The sequence below is a fragment of the Uranotaenia lowii genome, chromosome 2, assembly GCF_029784155.1.
Source record: "Uranotaenia lowii strain MFRU-FL chromosome 2, ASM2978415v1, whole genome shotgun sequence".
Lineage (NCBI taxonomy): Eukaryota > Metazoa > Arthropoda > Insecta > Diptera > Culicidae > Uranotaenia > Uranotaenia lowii.
The window spans coordinates 286,619,314-286,639,895 of record NC_073692.1 but is presented as its reverse complement, the minus strand read 5'-3'; the positions used below and the strand labels follow the sequence as shown (position 1 = coordinate 286,639,895).

The window sequence follows — 20,582 nt, the reverse complement described above, 5'->3', positions numbered from 1 at the left end:
AATACCGTCTTGGACAAAGTGGAAGCGTTGTGCACTCAACCATCGCAGCCAAAACACTACGCATTCTTTGCCAGATACCTTTGCGAAAGTATGGAACAGCTACCACTATTTGTTGCAAGATCGTTAGAAATGGAATTTCTGTCACGAGTCCATAACGTTATCGATGAAATAGAAAAAATCGATAGTAATGGATTCCAATAATCACCCTTACTGATCGGATTTTGTTTCTGATAGCTTGTAGTTGGTTTTTAATGATCAAATTAAATAAATAAATCGGTTTCTGATAGCTTGCAGTTGGTTTTTGAAGACAAAAAAGTGAAAATTAATACTAAGTATTTTTTGTCTATAAATACACAATAACGAAGAGCTAAGTAATATTTACTATATTCTTGGGTAAATAAACATCATGCACCAATATGCTTGAATCAATAACGTTTAACACTTCATTTTATTCTTTACTCGCACTTTTTGTCTTGTATACACATTGTTAATTAAATTTCCAAACTATGAATTACTTTACTAAGTAACAGATCGAATGTTGTAGGGCACATCCGGATACAATTTTCAAAATATTCGGGACATCGTTACCGCATTCTTTCAAATTCCGCCTCATATTATCCCTTTGTGTTCCGATTACGATTTAAGGGACACACCCACCTAGGTAAGGAAAAAAAAAGCTATCTTGAAAACTAAAAGTATTAAAATGTAGAGAAATTAAAAAATGAGCATCATTCGATTCGAACAATTCGAAGATTTTGGATGGAATTCTGGAGTGCTCATTTTCAAAAACTAAAAAAACGATGCAACGGATTTCACTTCTTACTTTAAGTACAAACCATCTGTGAGATCGTTCATTGGCTCTTATCTACCGTAGACATATTAAAACCGCCATTGTAATTGATGTACACTGGATTCTTTTTTTAAACGATCTTATTTTACACGGTTTAATTTTAAACGACTTTTTTTAAACGGTTTCTCGAAATAAGACGATTTTCGAACACGTCTAAACCAGGTTCTAGACATTCCAGTTTTTTTTTTACAAAACATTCTTGGGTGGCAAATTTATACGAACGTTGCTTCCCGACGGAAACATGGGCCGGAATGGCCACTTAAAGACTTTGCGGAAGTTCCGGAACAACCATGGCTTAAAACCCAAAACAAATCTTCCCGATTTCACTCAAATCACCTCAGAATGATCTACCTGGTTGGAAATGATCAATTTACAATCCAAGTTACTCGAAATGAGCATTGAAATTTTGCCCGATTGTTTTGAACTTTTTTTACACGATTTCTTTTTTTGCACGTACCCAACAATCGTTTAAAAAAAGAATCCAGTGTACGTCGAAGAATTTCAACCTTTACGTTTTCAACTTTTTGAAGTTGGAGATACTTCAGACTGCTAATCAATATAGTAAACAAACTGCTGAACGAAGCGAATCAAAACAAACCTTTGGTTGCTGAGATGTCTCTCGAAACTGAATTGTGATGCATGATGCGTTTTTTTTATGTTTGGCACCAAGAATTTAGTCTCAAAAATTCTGGGAAGCCATGTCTGTGAACGCTGTATTGTGCTGCAAATAAATTCCAGTGCGTCGCGTCAGTATTTTAGTACTCAACGACAGCGTTGACGATTGACGCGACGCGACGTCCGACGTGCTATTGTGCGGGTGCCTAAAATCGTCGGCTGCTTCGTGTCCGCGTTTTAGTACTTATCGACAGCGTTGACAATTAACGTGTTAATTTGTCGATTAGACAAATTTGACGAGTGATGTGGTTGAAATTTATTTTCAAATTTTAAATTTCCGTTTTACATAATGATGAAAACTGTTGTTTATCATAGCTATTATAGTTCTGATTTTATTGTTATCGTTCGTCAAAAATTGCACCGAGTTTTGTTTCAATAATTCTGGAAGACTTGTCAGTGGACGCTGTATTGTGCAGCCAAAAAATGGCGAGTACGTGGCGTCAGCGTTTTAGTACTCAATGACAGCGTTGAAAGCTAACACGACGCGACGTCTGACGTGATATTTTGCGGGGGCCTTTAGACATTCCCACTCGTAAAGTGAGCGGACGATCCCTGCTGTGAGAGCACTCTCACTTTCTCTCTCTTCTATTATTTTTATAGCAACTTGACACAAAACGTAAACAAATCAAGAAATCCTTTATGTAGATTTGCAGAAAAGTGTTAGCAATGTTTTAACTAAATTTTGTGTCTAAATATGTGTTTTCTCATTATTAAAAGTTACATTTTTATGCTGACGGCAAGAGTGGTTCGACCTTTAAGGAAAATACAGTTGGATAAGGACAAGGTTGGTATTTTATGCATTATTTCGATTGGTAGTATCACTGTTGCAGCTACCCTATAAAGTATTATTTCCAGAACATTCCGTGAACAAAGATCCACGTGGAATCCTGGCATAGCAAATGGGCTATGTAGGATAGATATGGAGTAAATGGAAAACAGGTTAAAGAATATACGAAATTTCAAATAAAATCAAATGTTTCTCAACACGTACTAATAAGCGACGAACATGCGAACATAATTCAAGAATGGAGAAAACTCGACTACTTCGATTACAAAATATCTACGATGAAGCGCGGTATCTTTCAACTATAAATACAACGGCACTCTTCCGATCTGGTCATTCTTAATTCGGATATTGTAGTGTAAACATCACTTTAGAAAAGGAGTGGCGAGAAAACGGCATCTAGGCTCGGAAAACCCTCAGATTACGACAAGCTACAGCATTCGGAAGGCTAAGCGTTTAAACACTTAGAATCACCGAGAAGCTCAGAGTGGAGTAGTACAATTCTGATTGCAGTATTTCGCAAGAAAGAAAATTGTAGAGTATTTTTCACTAGTATTCTAATCGATTCTATTTCAGTCATTGCAATAAATGTTTCAAATTAAAATATCTTTCATCAACCATCGTGCTGATATCAAATTAAGTATATTAAAGCATTTGAATAAAATTCAATCGATTGAACCCCGATTCACAATGTCATTACCGCCGAAAGGCCTTTTCGGATCCGCTACTCCAACGACGAACATCTAAAGGCAAATTTTTCCGTCACTCGAGAATCCACCACATTCAGCCGTTATCATCCTCATCATCATCATCCACGAGCTGTCCTCATCGTCGTTCATCTGAATGGAAAACTAACGTCCGCCCTAAAAGCCCACTACCAACTAGAGTGGCAGAAATATAGGCGGAAAATGGAAGCTCTCTCAAGTGTGTAATCGTGTTAATGAAGCTGGTTTCACTTCGGCCCTGATGATGTCGTACTTTAAAGCTCAACTCGATTTTCCGCTGCTTGAGCCCGACTCCGAATATGGTCTATAGTTTTCGAAAAAAAAAAGCGGCACAAAATGGCCATCAGAGTGATTTGTACCGCGTTACTGAGGCAGGTTCCAATGAGTCTCTGAGTTTTGAGTTCAGGATTGCATGCACTTTTTCATTGCCACGTCGTCATTCAGATCTTTTGCCATATCCGGGAGATCATCAAGCTCGAAATTAATAGAAGCTTTAATTATTCCACTCCATAAAACAGCACCTGACCCGGATGGCCATCAGGAAGTGGCATTTTTTGTTAATTCCATCCCGATTCGTTTACGTTAGAATTTTCAACGGTGAAACTCCCGAGAGCCTCGTAAAAGCTCGCGAAAGTTCCGTAAAAGTGCATCACTGGCTCGTCTATTTCGAGGCTGCTGGAAGCATCCGGATGCTAGAATGATGTTTTTTTTTCTCGGAGAAACTGCAACCTCTAGTGGCCCTAGTTGTGTTTTATGAAGTGAGCAAGTATAAAATTGCACTTGACTTCTTAAAAGCCTTGTCGAAGTGTGGAAATGGCATCAAATTGCGACGAGTTGAGGGTGGCATTTTATGCATTCATCGTTTTTAGAGAAACTGCTCCCCAGAGGAGATGATTATGGCGTTTTATTTGACACCACTAAGCGATACCAGTTAATGACTTTGCGAATTACTTCGCAAGAAAATTTCTTGCCTTTTAGTGCTTCAAACGTTTTAATCGGTTACATACCTAATATTGGTAAAAAATAATTTTAGATTCTGAATACAATCAGAATAAAATGTAACCTAAAAAGAATCTACTTTTCCACAAACTACTGAAATCTCTTTAAGATTGAACTTAACAAAGAACGGTTTCCCTTACCTTTGTCATTCAAATTAAAATTTGATTACAAATTAAATCAAACGCCATGTTTTGTAACAAAAACAAAACATCTTATTAGGCAAAACCCCTATTCTCATGGCGCGGTAAAACGATCATCGTTCCACTAATTTGCCATTTGATGGTTCTCAAAGGCAGCTCCTTATCGAAATCAATATTGTCGCTGAATCCCCAAACCGGAGTTATCGTCAATGAGCGCTGGCGACATTTACTGGCGACACTCACTGGCGACAAGTTATTATCAGGACGTGTACAACTTCGGGTGTGTTCTTATACCAAAGATTTTTTATTTCAAAGGAAAGTGCCGCAAAAACAAAGGATTTTTTCCTTTGGTTTTGGTATAAATAAAAAATCCTTTGGTTCAAATGCATTTTCCTCTGTTTCAAAGATTTTTTCTTTTGAAAAATCTTAGATTCAAAATATTAATGCTTTGATACAAAAACCAGTTTCATTTGATTTAAATTTATTATCTTTGCTCAAAGGTAATTTAGATATAGATTTAAAAGCATTTATTCATTGAACCATTTTCCATTTATTCCAATTGGAAGATTTTTACCCTGTTGTTTCGAAGTTCCTATTAGGAGTTTGAATAATAAAAAGATACAATTTTAGTTTTTAAATTCTTTTTTATTCACAAACACATAAAACACTGGTTCACTATAACCGAGTAGGGTCCTTGATATCGTTGACAAAGTTTCGCATTCTCCGTGGGGCGGTCAATAAACTTCCGAAAGCCACTCCAGCTGCTGGCTGGTCCGACTGGTGATTGCCGTTGAAGATTGGGCCGAAAAAATACGACCGCGGGATTTGGAGAGGTGTTACTTTGCGCAGCTTTCTCCATGTTCGAGAGACTTGGAAATCTATCCGTCGGCCGTGGTCCTGTAACTATACAAGCGTTTTAGAAAATCTTGAATTCACTTAAATATTCAGTATTTATTAACTTACACTTACCATTTTGCATCCTGAATCCTCCTTATTTATAGTTTACTCCGATTCACTGGTTTGATTTTTAAAACGAGCGGCCGAACTTTATTCGATCTTTCGGTTTTCTGTTCTTCTTGCAAGTCAATGCAAAATATCTTCTAAGTTTGAAGTTTTTGTTTCAAAAAATTATTCTTTTCAGTTTAAAACATTTTTCTTCGGTTGAAAGAAAATTTACTTTGTTTCTAAAGAAATATGCAATTGAACAAATTTCTTTTGAATCAAAGAATTTGTTTGAAATCAAAGTCCAAAGTTATTCAATTCAAAAAATTTATTCTTTCTTTCAAAAATTATTCTTTTCAATCAAAACTTTAATTCATTGATTCAAAGAAAACAGGAGCTGGATTCAAAAAAATGAATATTTTGAATCAAGTCAGATTTAATTCGTTCCAAAATTCCAGTTTACTCTGCGTGAATACACGGAATCGTCCATCTTGTGACAGGCAATCGTAATCATAGGCATGGTAGGCGAACAATTCGCTGTCAAAAAGCGCTCCGTGTCCACCCCCCACCAATGAGAAACTTTTGGTACTCCTTGCCTACTGTTGCTCAATATGCAACCACCCGTAGCTGTATAGGCACGCTGGTTATTACTACAAAAGCGTTGCCAGTAATGATATTTCACAACGTCGCTAGTTGGCAAGGTTGCCGATCACCAGCGCGAAAACTTCGGATTTCAACTTCAATGACAATAAATTATCTCAAACTCAACTAAACACAGAACAACCTCATCGGAAGACTAGGGGAAACAGCGTAGTCAAACCGTAAACAAATATACACCATCAGCATTCCCGAATCTTGATAAATTCCACGGAAGCAAGTCGAGTAATTTGCATTGGGCCACATCAATGAGCAGGAAGCAAGTGGAAATTTTTCATGGAAAAAACAATTCCAATCGAAAATCTGGATTCGAGAGGCAATAAAAAAAAGTACAATTTGTTCTTGTTTGAAAGTTGTGCGTTGGTACGCTTCCATCGATTTTTGTCGGTTCGCTGTGTGAAGTTCGTTTTTTTTGCTCAACAATTCCAAATGTGCGTTACGAAAAACGATAAAAATGACGCTTGATTTGTTGTTTTTCCTCCAGTAATGGCATGGCGCGGGAATTAATTTTGCAGCTTTAATCGTAGCCTACAGAACGAGACAAGCAATTTCCGGGTGATTTAGTTCGGTTACGTGCGTATCGAATTAGAGCTATTTGTAGATTCAATATTTTCGTTCATCTTTTCTGATAAGATACTACTAGAGCTTAGTAGAATGTAAAATTTATTTTTTGGGGCTTTGAATGTTGTTCGTAGATAAGAAATTAAGGTGATTGAAGCATGTTTGAAATCTTAATTGATTAATCACAATATATTTATCTGTAGCAGGATTAGAGCCACAAGAAAGCTTCTCGATTTAAAACTACAATTATGATCCCTAAGATTTTCCACAAAGTAAAGGTCATTCTTCGCCTGTGTGTAGGCAATCATCGAAATTCAACCATGAACGATTTAACTTGGATCTCCATTGCATATTTGCTAAATCTCGTTCTTACTTGAAGAGTCCATGAAAGCCCTTGTTTAAAAAATGGTAAATGTGATTAAGTTTTCCTTAGTTTTTGCGAAAACTGAAAAATACACGCATCTAGGGATACCTGTATCGAATCTATGTAAATATTTAAAGTATAAATTTAGGCGTTTTGGTTGGCAAGTGATAGTAATAACATGTCTACCGCTAACCATCTTTTTTTTATTTTAGAACTCTTAACTGAAATCATCTTGTTCCATTTGCGTTGAAAACGTGCTTCAATTCAAAACATGCCAGCTACAGGAACATGTCATATTATCATGATTGGCAAACTCTCACATTTTCTAGGCTAGAATAACAACAACAAAAAACTTTTAACGAGATTTGATTCACCATCAGCCTATTTCGCTGTTTATTTTTGCACAAATTATAATAGACGATAAGCCTAGTACATTTTCATGCGCATATTTGCACGAAACCAAAAGATGCCCCTCTTACCGATGTCGTGATTAAATTATCCCTAAAAGCGTAATCCAAAAAAAAAACATTACCCTTGAATCCAAAACCATAATCTTCATGCTTCGATGAAATTTCATAAAGACAAACCAGTCCCATTTCTGCTACTAACTTTTGCGATAACATCATCATCGTCAACATTAGCCAAAATGAGGTGGAATAACGGATAGGAAATAGCTCAACCTAGTGGCAACATCAAACATCAACCAGCGACTGACTACGGCCGAAATGGGTAGGATGGGGTACGAATTCAAAAATTCAAAAGAGCATTTCCATTCAGAAAGTGCACTCGATCGTACCTTTTTCTTTCGGGGTCCCTTCCTTGTTTTCTTTCTTCCCGAGCGGGCCCTGTTGATAATCTGCCATTGAGCGAAATATGAAAATGCTTCCCGGTGAGATACAGTCAGTGGACTGGTAGCAAGGACTCGGGCTTTTTTTATTCATCTAGAGCTTCTTCCCTGATTCGTGCGGAAGGATGCAAGATGAAATCATCAACTGCGTCCTGTTGTATCAGCCAGTAGCTAGCTGGCTTATGGATAGAAGGATGCGAAAATAAATGCAAAGATAAATTGCGATGCTATGCTGTTGCCTTGTCGTTTCGCATCTGAGAGGCATTATGCATCGGGAAAATTGAAATTAATGTAAATCGTAACTTAACCGACAGTGTTTTTTCTACGAGAAATATGGTTTCTGGATTATGTTTTAAAACTGTAGTTCAAATTTTAAGCTTGCATAAGTCGGTGTTTGAGTCACGTCAATTGTAATTTTTATTTAATGTATCGTTGACATACTTTTAGGAAACATTTACTGGGTAAAATTTTTAGGATAACGTTACCAACAAACAGCATCTGAAAATCATCACCAACTAGGTACACATTGGCTCATGGTGTGAATCTCATAGATTTGATTTTAGAAAATTTCCTAATAAACAGCGCCTTTGTTTATGCAACTCATATGGATAAAAAAACGACGCACAGAGTTTGTAGAAGCCAAAAACCAATTTTCATACAAAAAAAATTGTCATCGAATATGTTGGCATTTTTTTAAAGGAAAACTACGAAAAATTATAGGAAATAACCATATCACTTGTGTTTACTCACTTTGATGCTAGTCTATGATCAAATTAAATCGTACCTGAAAAGAAAACAAAAACAAAATTAGTACATTCGTACATGACTCTCTGTTGATTGAGTAAGGATGAAGGTTTTTATGATTATCATAGAATAGAATTAATGTGTTTAACATAAAATTATCGTCAACTGGAGTGTAGCATTGTACATTTAGATGTAAAAAAAATAACAAAAAATGTACTAAGCTGAAATCATAGAAATAAATGTTTGTAACGATGAAATTTTTATGCTACCAAACGCATGATGCAAAACAAAAATATCTCAGCATAATCAAACGAGATTTACAAGGTGTCAGTTTGATTTGCATTTTGTTGCATCTTACGCCAGTAACGGCAATTATTTAAAAAAAAAATGGTGATTGTGCGTAAAATATTTTAATAAAAGAATAAAATTTTTATTCGAACAAAACCAAAAATAAGTACAACACGCGCCAAAAATACCAAACCAAAAATAAATAAATTCCAAAATAACTGGTGAAACCAATAATTTTTCTGACAACGTCCATTCAATGTAGCATCAACCTTAAATCTTTTGATTGGTATGATTATCTGTTGACATTAAGTTTTTAGAAGCCATTGAAGTTGAAAAGTGTTGGATGATGCCCCAGTTTGACGGTACCCCTTTTCTGCTACCTGAGTCACGGTAAAAAATAAAATTTCAAAAATCTTGATCAAACCAAGAAGAACTTTTATCAGAAAATAAGGTTAATTCTATAGCTACCATTTTTGTGCTTTGGATCCAACAAGAAAGATTTTAAAACATTAAAAACATAACTAATTCTCAAACGCCTAGAAGTAGGCTAGGTGTTATATTCACATTGATTTGCGAACAAAAATTGAAAAAAATGTCGAAACCTGAAAAATTTGGTGACGAAATTTAAAATTTAGAGATGTACCGAATATTCGGTCGGCCGAATATTCGGCGCCGAATACCGTCAAAAAACCGTTAAGCCGAATATTCGGCTCATCCAATAGTTGAGCTAGGTATTCGGCCGAATAGGCCGAATAGGCCGAATATTTATTTTTTATAAAATTTAAACAAAACAGACTTGTCAAATTTGTCACGTGATGTTGGATAATTTATAAAATATCCACAAAAAATGTTGAAAAAGCTTTAAAATAATCAAAAACTTATGGTTTCATAAAACATTTAAGGTGTACCAGTGTATTTTTCACTGTAGATAGCTTTATATATTATATATATATATATATATATATCGATTATACTTCTTGATACATTCAGGCTTGTCCATAAATCATATAAAGAACTCGAGAAATGTTTAATCTGATCAGGATGATACATATTTTTTTAAACTTTCCGGATTTTACCCGGGTTTACTCAGAAATCAAATAAAAAACTCAAAAGTCTCTTTGAAAATTTTAAAATTTTGCGTTTCAAAACGATTGTTTAGAGTAAATTTATTCGTTCTGTTGTGATTCGATGAAAACTTTAAATTTCAAGTAATTTTATTTCTTTTCCTTTTGTATGTTTGAGAATGATGCCTAGTTTCTGTTCAGATTTTCCGTTTTTATTACAAGTTTTTCAAAAAATCGTTCAGACCCGAGCCAGCCGTGTGGTTACGTGTCGTAGAAAGTATTTTATGCTTATGGTTAAAGATCAGCGTTCTTTTTGGCACCTATTTTTAAAATATCTAGCAAAAATTGGACATTCATCTAATTCGACATAGAAAAAAGCAAATTCAAACAGCTTGACACCTGTTTTGAAATGTTTTGTCCCAAATTTCACTGGAACCCAATCTCTTTTGTGATAAACGTCTTAGAAGCGACAAGTCATCTGATGTCCTTCCAGCAAATGGTGACATTTTGAAAATCAAAAAGATCTCTACTTAAAAAAGATCTGTTGAATTATACATCTGGTTGGAAATAATCGACTTAAAAACATGAGGGGCATTAAGATGGCAGAAATAGAAGAAAAATGAATTTATTGTTTTGTTTTGCATTGAAAATTCAACAGAATATTCGACCGAATATTCGACCGAATATTCGGCCGAATATTCGGCCAAATATTCGTTTGGCCGAATAGTTGAAAAGGTCACTATTCGGTATTCGGCCGTTCGCCGAATACCACTATTCGGTACATCTCTATTAAAATTGAATGCCGAATACTAAAACCTGACTAAAAGTTAGGTTTCAAACTTTTGGGGAGTGAATCATTCGAAATTGCAGGAAATAGTCTGTTTAAATCATATTTGAGTTGAAAAAAATACAACAAATTAATTTGAATAAAACAAGCAAAAACTGCCGAAAACATAATATTATACTTTAAAATTAAAATTTCCTAAAGAAACAAAGGGAAACAAAGGCAATTGTAATTTCTAGATTTACTAAAAAATCTTTAGGATGGTGAATCTTAGCTAGCTCAATGTAACAATTGATAAAATTTAAAAAAAATATATATTTTTATTATTTAATAAATTTTTTAAAAAATAATTGTTTCAAATTTTGGTCTCCATATGTGCTTGGAAGTTTTTATAGAATCGATTTTAACAAACAATCAAATTTTGGTGACTTTGCTTAAAAAAATAGTATAGCTTAAAAAATTTCAAATTTACAAATTGAAATCAACGCATCATCGCATTATCCAAAACTAGTTATTATTATATGTACCAAGTTTGATTTCAAAAAGTTTGAATAGAAACTGGAAAATATCACTATAAAGTGAACCTTAAAAAGCATTTTGGTATTCATACTCGTTTCTATATCGAGGAATCGTGTATTTTACAGATGTTCAAGTTTCTAATAAGATATTAATTTTTACGTAGAGGTATAGGATAGGAGAAGGATAGGTATAGGAAAACTATATAATTACAAAGTGGTTTTTAAAGTAAGTAGATTTGAGCGCCTTTGAGTATGCAACAAATCTCTTAATTAAGTAAGTGATAAGCAAAACGGAGAGTCGCTCAAAAGCTTCGTACATGTAGGGAAGAGATGAAGGATGGAGGAGATTAATTAAAAATATAATAAAATATTAGTTGTATTCGGCAACACTGAGGATTGATTTTTTTTAAGTGTCTGAGTAATTCACTGAATTGAGATTCAAAAGAATCGTGAAATCACGACAATGGCGTGGTTGGTAGAATAAGAACAGGGAGTGCAGTTTGTCAAGGCTGCTGCTACGAAAAATTTATTTCTGATTCGGCCTCCGGAAGAAAGACGGATTGGCACAGGGAGCACATATTATTCAAGACTGCTGCTACGAAAAATAAGTTTTTGATTAGGCCTGCGGTAGAAAGACGGATTGGCACAGGGATCACAGATTTTAAAGGCTGCTGCTACGAACAAAATTGTTGCTGATCCGGTCACTGGTAAAAGGCGAAATGAAAGCGCAGATTTTTAAGGATCCTGATGCTGATTGCTGGTTTTAGTTTGGCTTTCCGGTATAAAAAGACGGACATGTCTAAAGAAGCGCGGATTTGGCTTTCCGGTGGGTAAAAACGGAATGGCTTTAGAAGCGCAGATCTTTAGGACTGGGCTGGGGGACTGATAGCTTGGTATGATTTGGCTATCCGGTGAAAAAAAGACGGAACTGGCTTTGGAAGCGCAGATTTTTAAGCATGTTGCTGCTGATTGTTTGTTTTGTTTTGGCTTTCCGAGGAAAAAAGACGAAAATGGCTAAAGAAGCGCATACTTCTATGGGTGCTGCTGCTGATTGTTTGTTATGATCTGGCTTTCCGGTGGATAAAAACGGAATGGCTTTAGAAGCGTAGATCTTTAGGGCTGTTGCGGCTGATCGATTTGGAGCACCGATTTTTAGGCAGCTTCTGCTGATTGTTTATTTTGGTCAACCGGTGGAAAAATACGGAATTGCCTAAATAAGCACAGATTTTTAAGGCTGCTGCTGCTGATTGTTTGTTATAATTTGGCCTTTCGGTGGATAAAGATGGAATGGCTATGGAAGCGCAGATTTATAGGACTGTTGCGACTGATCGTTTGCTATGATTTGGCCATCCGGTGGAATAAGACGAAATTTTTTATTTGACCTTCTGGTGGAAAAAGATGGTATTGGCTTCGGAAGCGCAGATTTTTAAGGCTTCTGTTGTTGATTGTCTGCTTCGATTTGGCCTTCCGGTGAAAAAAAAGACTTTGCTTAGGAAGTACATATTTTTAAGGCTGTTATTGCTGATTGTTTGTTTTGATTTAGCCTTCTGGTGGATAAAGAGAGAATTGGCTTAGGAAGCGCAGATTTTTAAGGTTGCTCCTTTAGAATTTTTTTTATTTTGATTTGAATTTTTAAGGCTACTGCTGCTGATTGATTGTTTTGAATTAACCTTCTAGTTGGGAAGGCTGTTTCTAAGAATATTATCAAATTATTCCGGCTTTCGTAAACAGAGATAGAGTGACAAAAAAACACAGTTTGAGAAAACTGTTGCTAAGAATGTTTTCGGATTGTTCTGGCTCTGGTAAACAAAAAGCACAAATTGGGAATGCTTTTGTGAAGAATATTTTTGGATTGGATGAAGAATATGCAAAACATAAATTAAATTTTTAGATTTGAACAGCTTTAGCAGAGATTGGAATGTAGAATTGAAATGAGAGATATTTGGAATATTTTTTTTTTTATTTTAGAAAAACAAAAGTCTGTAAATAAATGATTCTATTGAGAATAGAGTTGAGAAGGAATGTAGAGATGAGATGAAGGATATGCAGAAATAAGATGAAATTCGTGTGATGGAGAATAAACCTGGGGAATATGGAATAAAATTTAACGATATCTTTCGAAGGCATACCATTTGCTAAAAAAAATTGTTCTCGAGTGGAGAAAACATAAATCGATGCGTTAAAAGTTACAATTGAGAATAGAGGTGAGAAGAAATGTAGGGATAATATGTAGGATATGCAGAAAATGCATCAAATTTAATTAAAAATCAAATAAAATAATAGTCGTATTCGGCAACACTGAGGATAAATAAAATAAATGTCTATGGCAACGTTTGTTATTTTGGCAACACTAGGCAAAACAAAGTCAGTCTTTGATCTATTCTTGTGAGTGGAAGACTTGTCTGAGTGAATAAAAAAAATTAAAAAAAAGTTATTAGGCTTAAAAAATGGACTAACTTTTTCAAGGGTGATATTCATCACTGTTAATTAGGCGCCAATATGTTCGACCGCCCCAACTCATTAACAGTGATGAATATCACCCTTGAAAAAGTTATCCTTTGGAGCCTAATAAATTTTTCATCTTAACTCTTATAGAAATGCAGTCTTCGGATGAAAAATATGTCCTAATTTAGGATTTGAGACAACCCGTATTCAAAAGAAATCGGCCGAAGGGAACCAAAGCTATTGAGGAAAATTTTTTTTGTTTCTCCCGAACAAAATGTCTCAAAATCCCATACAAACTTTAAGTTGAGCGACCCCTTCCCGTGATCCGATCTAGCCCAAATTCGGCATGAGATCTTGTACTAGGCCTAGGATCAATTTTTTGTCTTTCACAGGTTTTAAATTTCCCATATAAATTTGGGACAGTCTAATGCACATGGACCAAGAATTTCTGCTGTTAATTAAATGATTATCTTTCTAAAAAGAGGTCAGTTTCCTGTTTTCTCCTGTTTTCCAGCTTTCTTTAGCTGTGGCTTTTGAGTTTGTAGTAGTTATTACTTGTCAAATAGTTGCCATTAGTACACTCAGAAAAATACTATTATGTATGCCATAAGACTCTCTTATGAAGTGGCGCCATAAGAAAAATTAATGAAATTCATAAGAATTTCTTATGACGCGAATGAATTCTGAAGATGAACGCCTACTTCAATGAGAGGTTGTTGCTTTTCATAAGAGATTCTTATGGAAACAGTAAATCACTTTCTAATAAAAAAAATTCTCGATATTTCGTGCTGAAAACATTCACTTTATTGTTTGCCAAATTCGTTTAAAATTAAATCCTGCATTGTCACCATCAGCAGCGCATCAACAGACGGCTCCATCAAAGTTTTTTTTTTGCCGCATCTAAATCTTCGACCTTTCGTTTTTTGCCGATCAGCTTGCTGAAAAGTAAACAAATAATGTATTTTAGTTTACTAATATATTCAACGTTCACACCAAAAACATCAAATCGAACTTACCATTCCGGAGATAACAATAACATTTAACATTAAAGGAAAACTATAATAACTATGAACTGGCGATTGCTTCGTACTGTTAGATGATGAAAAAAAAACTGATGCTAATATGAATGAATGTGTTCATCATTTTTTCACAATGCCGTTTCTTCTATTTTTCATAAGAACATCGTATGAAAATTGAAAGAATTTCATAAGAATCTTATGAAAAATAAGTTTGGACGCAAGAAAGTGGTTCATAAGATGTATCTTATGAAATTTTTAATAAGATTTCCTCTGAGTGAAAATTTCTTGGTTGCTATAGCTCAACCCAAATGCCCCTTGAATTTATACTATCAAAGAATGCCCCTGAATGTTTTCCAGAAACGCGATGATTTTCATGTTGATATTCGGGTGTTGCCATGGACTTCTATGTGACTAATAATTATAATTGTTACGGGCTACAATTTTGACCAATAATTGTGGTTTTGAAAAACGCTGATTGTTTTGGTAAATTATGTATTTTTTAAACAAAACTGAAAATAAAAACATATTTGAACTCAAAGAAGAAGCATTTAATGACTGAAATTCATGCAAAGCTTGATATTTGGTCAACTAACACCCGAATTAACAAGCATTTTTTGCTGAATGGATACGTTAAGTGACTAATGATTGTGGGGTGACTGTATAAATGATTTTACTTATTTGACGAAATCGATTTATATTTCTTAAATTGAACATTCATCGCGGTGGAGGCTGCGGGTAAGTTCCATTGCATTTGTATCGGAAATTTATTGCTTTGGCATCCGTTGCAGTGAGGCCGTATGTGCTTCCAAAATCTCCCGTCCACGGTTTCTAAAAGCAAAGCACCTTGATAATCAACTTTGTGTGTTACCTATACAAATTTGTCCGTATTTCTTGCCTTGTTCTCCATCACAGGTTTCCTACCCTCACTTCCTGCATACATGGAATAATGCATGACACTGCCGTAGTAGTATTCCAGGCCATATGTTTCACCTTGTCCAGGTGGAAGGACCCCGAATTGTGAATTGTAGAAATCATCGTCTTGAAAAAAATAGTCTGTGTTAACTTTTACACTGATAGAATGATAGATTTTAAGAAAAGCAATGTTAAAACAATGGATGTAAGCATAGATGAGAAATAAATTCAAAAATGTCGATAACATGATTTTCTGGTCGATTTACCATGACATAATAAGGGAATCAGCACTGCTCAACCCGATCGGGTCATTAAATAGACTGGATATAAAAATATACATTGATGGACTTAATTATTCGACATTTGTGTTCTGTTGAAGTTTTCTTTGTTTCATCTTGTTATTTTTTTTTTTTTGTTTCGATTATAGTCGTTTTACCATCTTTATGGCATTCGCGACTTTATCAACGTTACAGTTGGCGGTTCGTTATTGAAAAACTTATCCGGTACAACTGTGTTCGATGTTTACTCTTGGGCTCGAACTCGCGGACATCGGCTCAGGAGACAACAGACTTGCCAACTGAGCTATATCACAAGCCCTTCATCTTGTTATGGAAGACATGTTTAGCATAGGAAATTTTATGCATTTAGATAGAGAACATTTCACAGAATCTATTCGCATAAAAGTTATGTAAATACCAGAAACTATTTAGAGTAATTGTAAATATAAATAAATAAATGAGTTAGCTTTTGTCGAATACTTTTGTTCATCAGTGTATGTGGCATACTAATTTTAGCTTACTTTGATATTCCGCTCGAAGATTGTTTCGATAAATCTCGACATAATCATCCCGATCCTCACGCATATGTTCGTGGAAGAATCCTAGCGAATGCATGATCTCGTGCACAATTGTTGATTTCCTAAAGCAAGCTCGCTCCTGTAGATTGACCCGGTTATACTTGTTATCCTCGCGACGTCCAATGTACGCATTGCAGCCACTCTCTTCATTTGTAAAGGTAAGGAAAATCTTTTCACCTGTTTGACGGCTAGGAAATCGCACACACGTGTACATTTCGAAGTCATTGATTGCTTCCTGGATCCTGAGTTTTGACTCCCGAGCTAGAGAAAATTGTCCGTTAACATTTATTCATCTTTCGAATACTCCTCTCTACGATCACTTCCTTAAAAAAGTTTGTCACTAAAACTCACAAATTCTGTATGATATGTAGTACGGCACTGTAGCGTTTGGCCAACTGTAGGATGAGTAGTAGTCCGGAATCGATACACGGGCCTGACTTGGTTCCAACATGATATCACCCTGAAAATAGTGTCCTATGCCCAGCTCATGCGGTAATCGAGGATCCGAGTCCGGATCATATTCTTCCACGAGTTTCCCTGCGATAAAGCATTTTTCAAAGTTCGATGTAATAGCAATGCGGTTTTTTTTAATTACCTAACCAACTCACCCACTTCATAACTTTGCCTGGTAAAATCACTGAATGAAATGTTGAACTGATACAAAAACAGCACTAATACAATCGGAAAGTGTTCGATAAACATTGCTGAGCTCTCTTCCGGAGTTATTGAGCAAAGTCTTTTGTTGATAGCTGCTTTTATTTACCGGCGACACGGTACTACCGGAGTGCGAAAAAACGGGTTCGCTGATATGACACTGCATAGTTTACACACAAAAACAATTGGTTCATAATTGTTTATCAAAATTTAGAGGTCAGTTTGTATAAATAGGGTTTTCCAACATGGGTGCACGAATCTTCTTCGGAATTTGACTTCTACAACATTTTTCATCCAAATTCTTCAACTGTCCGCACAAAGGCGTTAAACATTGTCTGTTTTTATATTGAGAGGCTTAAAATTGATAATTGATTGCATATCCTTAGGCGTTTTTATGTACCCAAAAAATCTTTTCAAATTTCTTATCCTCTTTTTTCTCACGAGATTTTAAACTAACAATTCTTTACAATTAAAAACATAAATATTTAAGCAATAAAAGCGTTGGTGAAATAATAGAAAAAAGGGAATAGTGATAACAGCCATTGTCTAATTAATTTTAAACACTAATGACTGTTTGTATCGCCTTCATTTAGGTAATTTTTGCTGTCAATCTGTGAGCGGAATCCACAATGGCCAGAAATTTATATATTCTGTTTCACATAGAATCTGCTCGGATAAAATAGATCATTTCTCCGCAAAGAAATAACGTACAACAAAAGTAAAAATGTCATTTTGTAGGCTTTTTATTGCACTTTAAGGAAAAAAATACATAAAATTCATTCGTCATCTTTTCGGGTGAATTTTTGAACTTTTTTGTGATACCACCCATCATTTTCTGCTCAGTACTGCTGGTTTCCTCATTCGCCATCTAGTTCCACCACTTTTCCTTTTGAGCGGGTTTTCCATGGTTCTGCAAGCGAGGAAAAATGACCTTAACGGGTTAAACTCCTATCAAAAAGAAAAAAATGGTTCTGCAACATTTCTTCAGTTTGTCCCTCACTATTGCCCAATATTTATCGATGGGACTAAAATCCGGACAGTTTGGTGGATTGATACTTTTTTCAAAAAAAATCGATCTTCTTCTCCTTATATCACTTAACGACATCCCGGCTGTAGTGGCAGCTTGCCAGGTCCGGCCAGAACTTCACCGGACCTTTGTGGGACCGACAACTACAGATCCCTTGCCAAATCATCAACTTACGAGCAAATTTATCTGCGAAAACATACTTGAATCTAACCGCATCATTCCCTTTACGCTTCGCAAGGTAAAATTTGTTACCGGGTATTTGTCCAAAATCCATTTTGACGTAAGTTTTGTTGTCCATCAAAATGCATCCGTTGTACTTGGTCAACACTTTCTCGTACAACTTCCTTGTCCAGGTTTTGGCAACCAGGTTTTGTTTCAGCTTCCTGTTGAGGTGTTTGCTTGCATGATACGACCGCAAGCCTTCTCGCAAACAAATTCGTCGAGCTGTACTGTGGTTCGTCTTGAACTTTTTCGCCAAATCACGCAAGGAGATTCCAGGATTATTGTGAACTGATCGAATCACCTTTGCTCGCAGTTTCCGGTCATATGTTCCACTTTTACGCCTGGTTTGTTTTGTTCGATCCACCGTAAGGGTCTCCCGGTAACGTTGCAGCACCGAATTTACAGTCGATTTTGGATATTTCAGGAATTTCGCGATCTTTACCCCTGACCACGTCGGATTTCTCTACGTGAGTGTGCAGAATTTTCTCTCGCCTTTCGCGTTCCATCGTCGAAAACTTTTGACTGACTGCTTCAATCTTGATGAAATTTTCACCACTAAGTAAACAAACCATCCGGATCAAAACACTGTCAATAGATTCGCGATGTGGCAATTAGAGGCGCTGCAGTAAATGAAAAAATGCGACCAGATTCTATATGAAACAGACTTTAAAAGAGTGTATCCTATTTATATATAGAATACCAATAAACTAATAAATTTATTATTTTACTTATTCAACCATAATGATAAAATTTGCTTATAAGAATATCCTTATAAGCAAAGTTTATCATTATGGTTGAATAAGTAAAACACTTTCAATCAAAGATGAGTAGGAGATTCTAACTGTGATGTTTCCATCTATACAGCTTAGAAGCGTTTTTTATTTATTTATTGGCGGATATATGGGCTGAGCCCGTCATCCCGGCTATCTTAAAATTATCTTACATACAGTTGTCTTCTTAATAATAAAATGTAAAAATTTTTGATTATAGATAAACTTAAATTGAAATCAATGACACTGTTAACACTGTTTATTTCCCTCCTGAACCTGAGGGCAGGCTCGTTGCGACTGTAGTTTGTTCGGCGATTCTCAGGAGCGTAAAGTCTTCGTCTTCTTAAGACCACATTGCTGGTGTTAGCTGTCAATCGGGAGCGTAGAAATGTTGAGTTAGTCAAACCGCGTTCAATTTTCATAAAAAACATCAGATCATTTATGCGATGTCGGTTCTCTAATAAATCCAAATCCAAAAGGTAACAGATGTGTTCGTAATCTGGCAAATTTTCTCTCCAGCCTAGATTCCTGACAGCGAATCTCACAATTGCTGATCCTATTTAGACTGAGCTCTGCTTTTTTTTTTTTTTTTTTTTTTTCTCAAGGGATTTTAAGCTTCTGTGGCTTATTCATCCCGAAGTTGATTGTTTCACGTCTTGAAAGTATTTTTTTTTCAATGTTTTTTTTGTATTTTTTGTATTTTTTTTTGTATTTTTTTTGTATTTTTTTTTTTTTTTTTTTTTGAGGGGAGGGGAGAGGGTTTATATTTGATCAAGGAGTTTGGACTTTTCGAGGAAGCTTAATAGTTTTTTCTCTTCTTCGGGGCAGCAGGAAAGGATTTGTCGTAGGGAAGTTGCTAGGGAGCAGGATAGTCTTTGGGGTTGGTATTGGAGGCAGGAGGTGAGAATATGTTTGATGGTTATTGGTACTCGGCAGGATGGGCAGTTGGGGGGATCTTCTTTAGTAATAAGATGGACCTGTGTAAGCCTGGTATGGCCGATTCGGAGTCTGGTGAGGACTTTTCTCTCGATGGTGTTTTGTCTGTCTTGCCATTTTTCGGTGGTATTTTTCACCTCACGGAGCTTGTTTTGAGGGGTGGCAGTCCATTCGCTGCCCCATGAGTTGTTGATTCTGTTTTTCAGGTGTAGCATGGCATCGGACTGGGGGATGGAGTTGATGGTTGATGGGAGACTGGTACCGGCAGAGGCCAAACGGTCGGCTGCCTCGTTGCCGGGGATCCCGCAGTGTCCGGGTACCCAACAAAGGGTGATATTTTTTCTAGGGGCTGCCTGGGAGATGGAGTAAATCCACGCATGCTTCAGATTTCCGGCTGCTATAGCTGTGAGCACACTAGCTGAGTCGGAAAATATGATGGAGTGTGGGTTTGAGCGTTCAATTGCGTCGAGTAAAGCATAAGCTTCTGCGCTAAAGACAGTGCACATGTTGGGTAGGCCAAGGCACCTATTGTCCGTATTATCAAATATACCACATCCCACATTGCCACTGCTGTCCTTGTACCCATCGGTGTATATGTGAGGTAGGGCATGATATTTGTTTTGGATGAGTTGGAGAAAGTTGGGAAGGACTATTGCTGGGGGATTTCCCGCTTTGATTTGTTGCTTGAGGGAAAGGTCGACTTTGGGAATGGGATCATTCCAGTGCCGGATCTTGGGTCCAAGTCTAGGACAGATGTTGGGGAGAGGGTCACCTGTTAGCAGGGTTGGTAAATTTCGCC

The 20,582-nt window shown here is 36.1% G+C and overlaps 1 protein-coding gene across 1 annotated transcript; it reads right to left on the bottom strand.

Moving 5' to 3' along the window:
- Window positions 1–15,120: 15,120 nt before the first annotated feature.
- LOC129742754 (zinc metalloproteinase nas-14-like) lies at window positions 15,121–17,086 on the bottom strand. Its single transcript, XM_055734695.1, has 5 exons — window positions 16,783–17,086; window positions 16,526–16,711; window positions 16,118–16,435; window positions 15,302–15,444; window positions 15,121–15,234 (listed from the first exon to the last, which is right to left on the bottom strand). Exons 1-5 carry the CDS (start codon window positions 16,874–16,876, stop codon window positions 15,121–15,123), a joined length of 855 nt encoding a protein of 284 aa, XP_055590670.1. The 5' UTR covers window positions 16,877–17,086.
- Between the last annotated feature and the right edge of the window lie 3,496 nt (window positions 17,087–20,582).

Bases quoted from the DNA above. Each gene is read 5' to 3' on its own strand.
- LOC129742754 (XM_055734695.1), bottom strand. From the start codon at position 16,876: ATGTTTATCGAACACTTTCCGATTGTATTAGTGCTGTTTTTGTATCAG. The intron at 16,436-16,525 runs GTGAGTTTTAGT...AATTTTCTCTAG, and splicing joins CTACATATCATACAGAATTT to CTCGGGAGTCAAAACTCAGG. The intron at 15,445-16,117 runs GTAAGCTAAAAT...ATTTTTTTCAAG, and splicing joins TCTTCGAGCGGAATATCAAA to ACGATGATTTCTACAATTCA.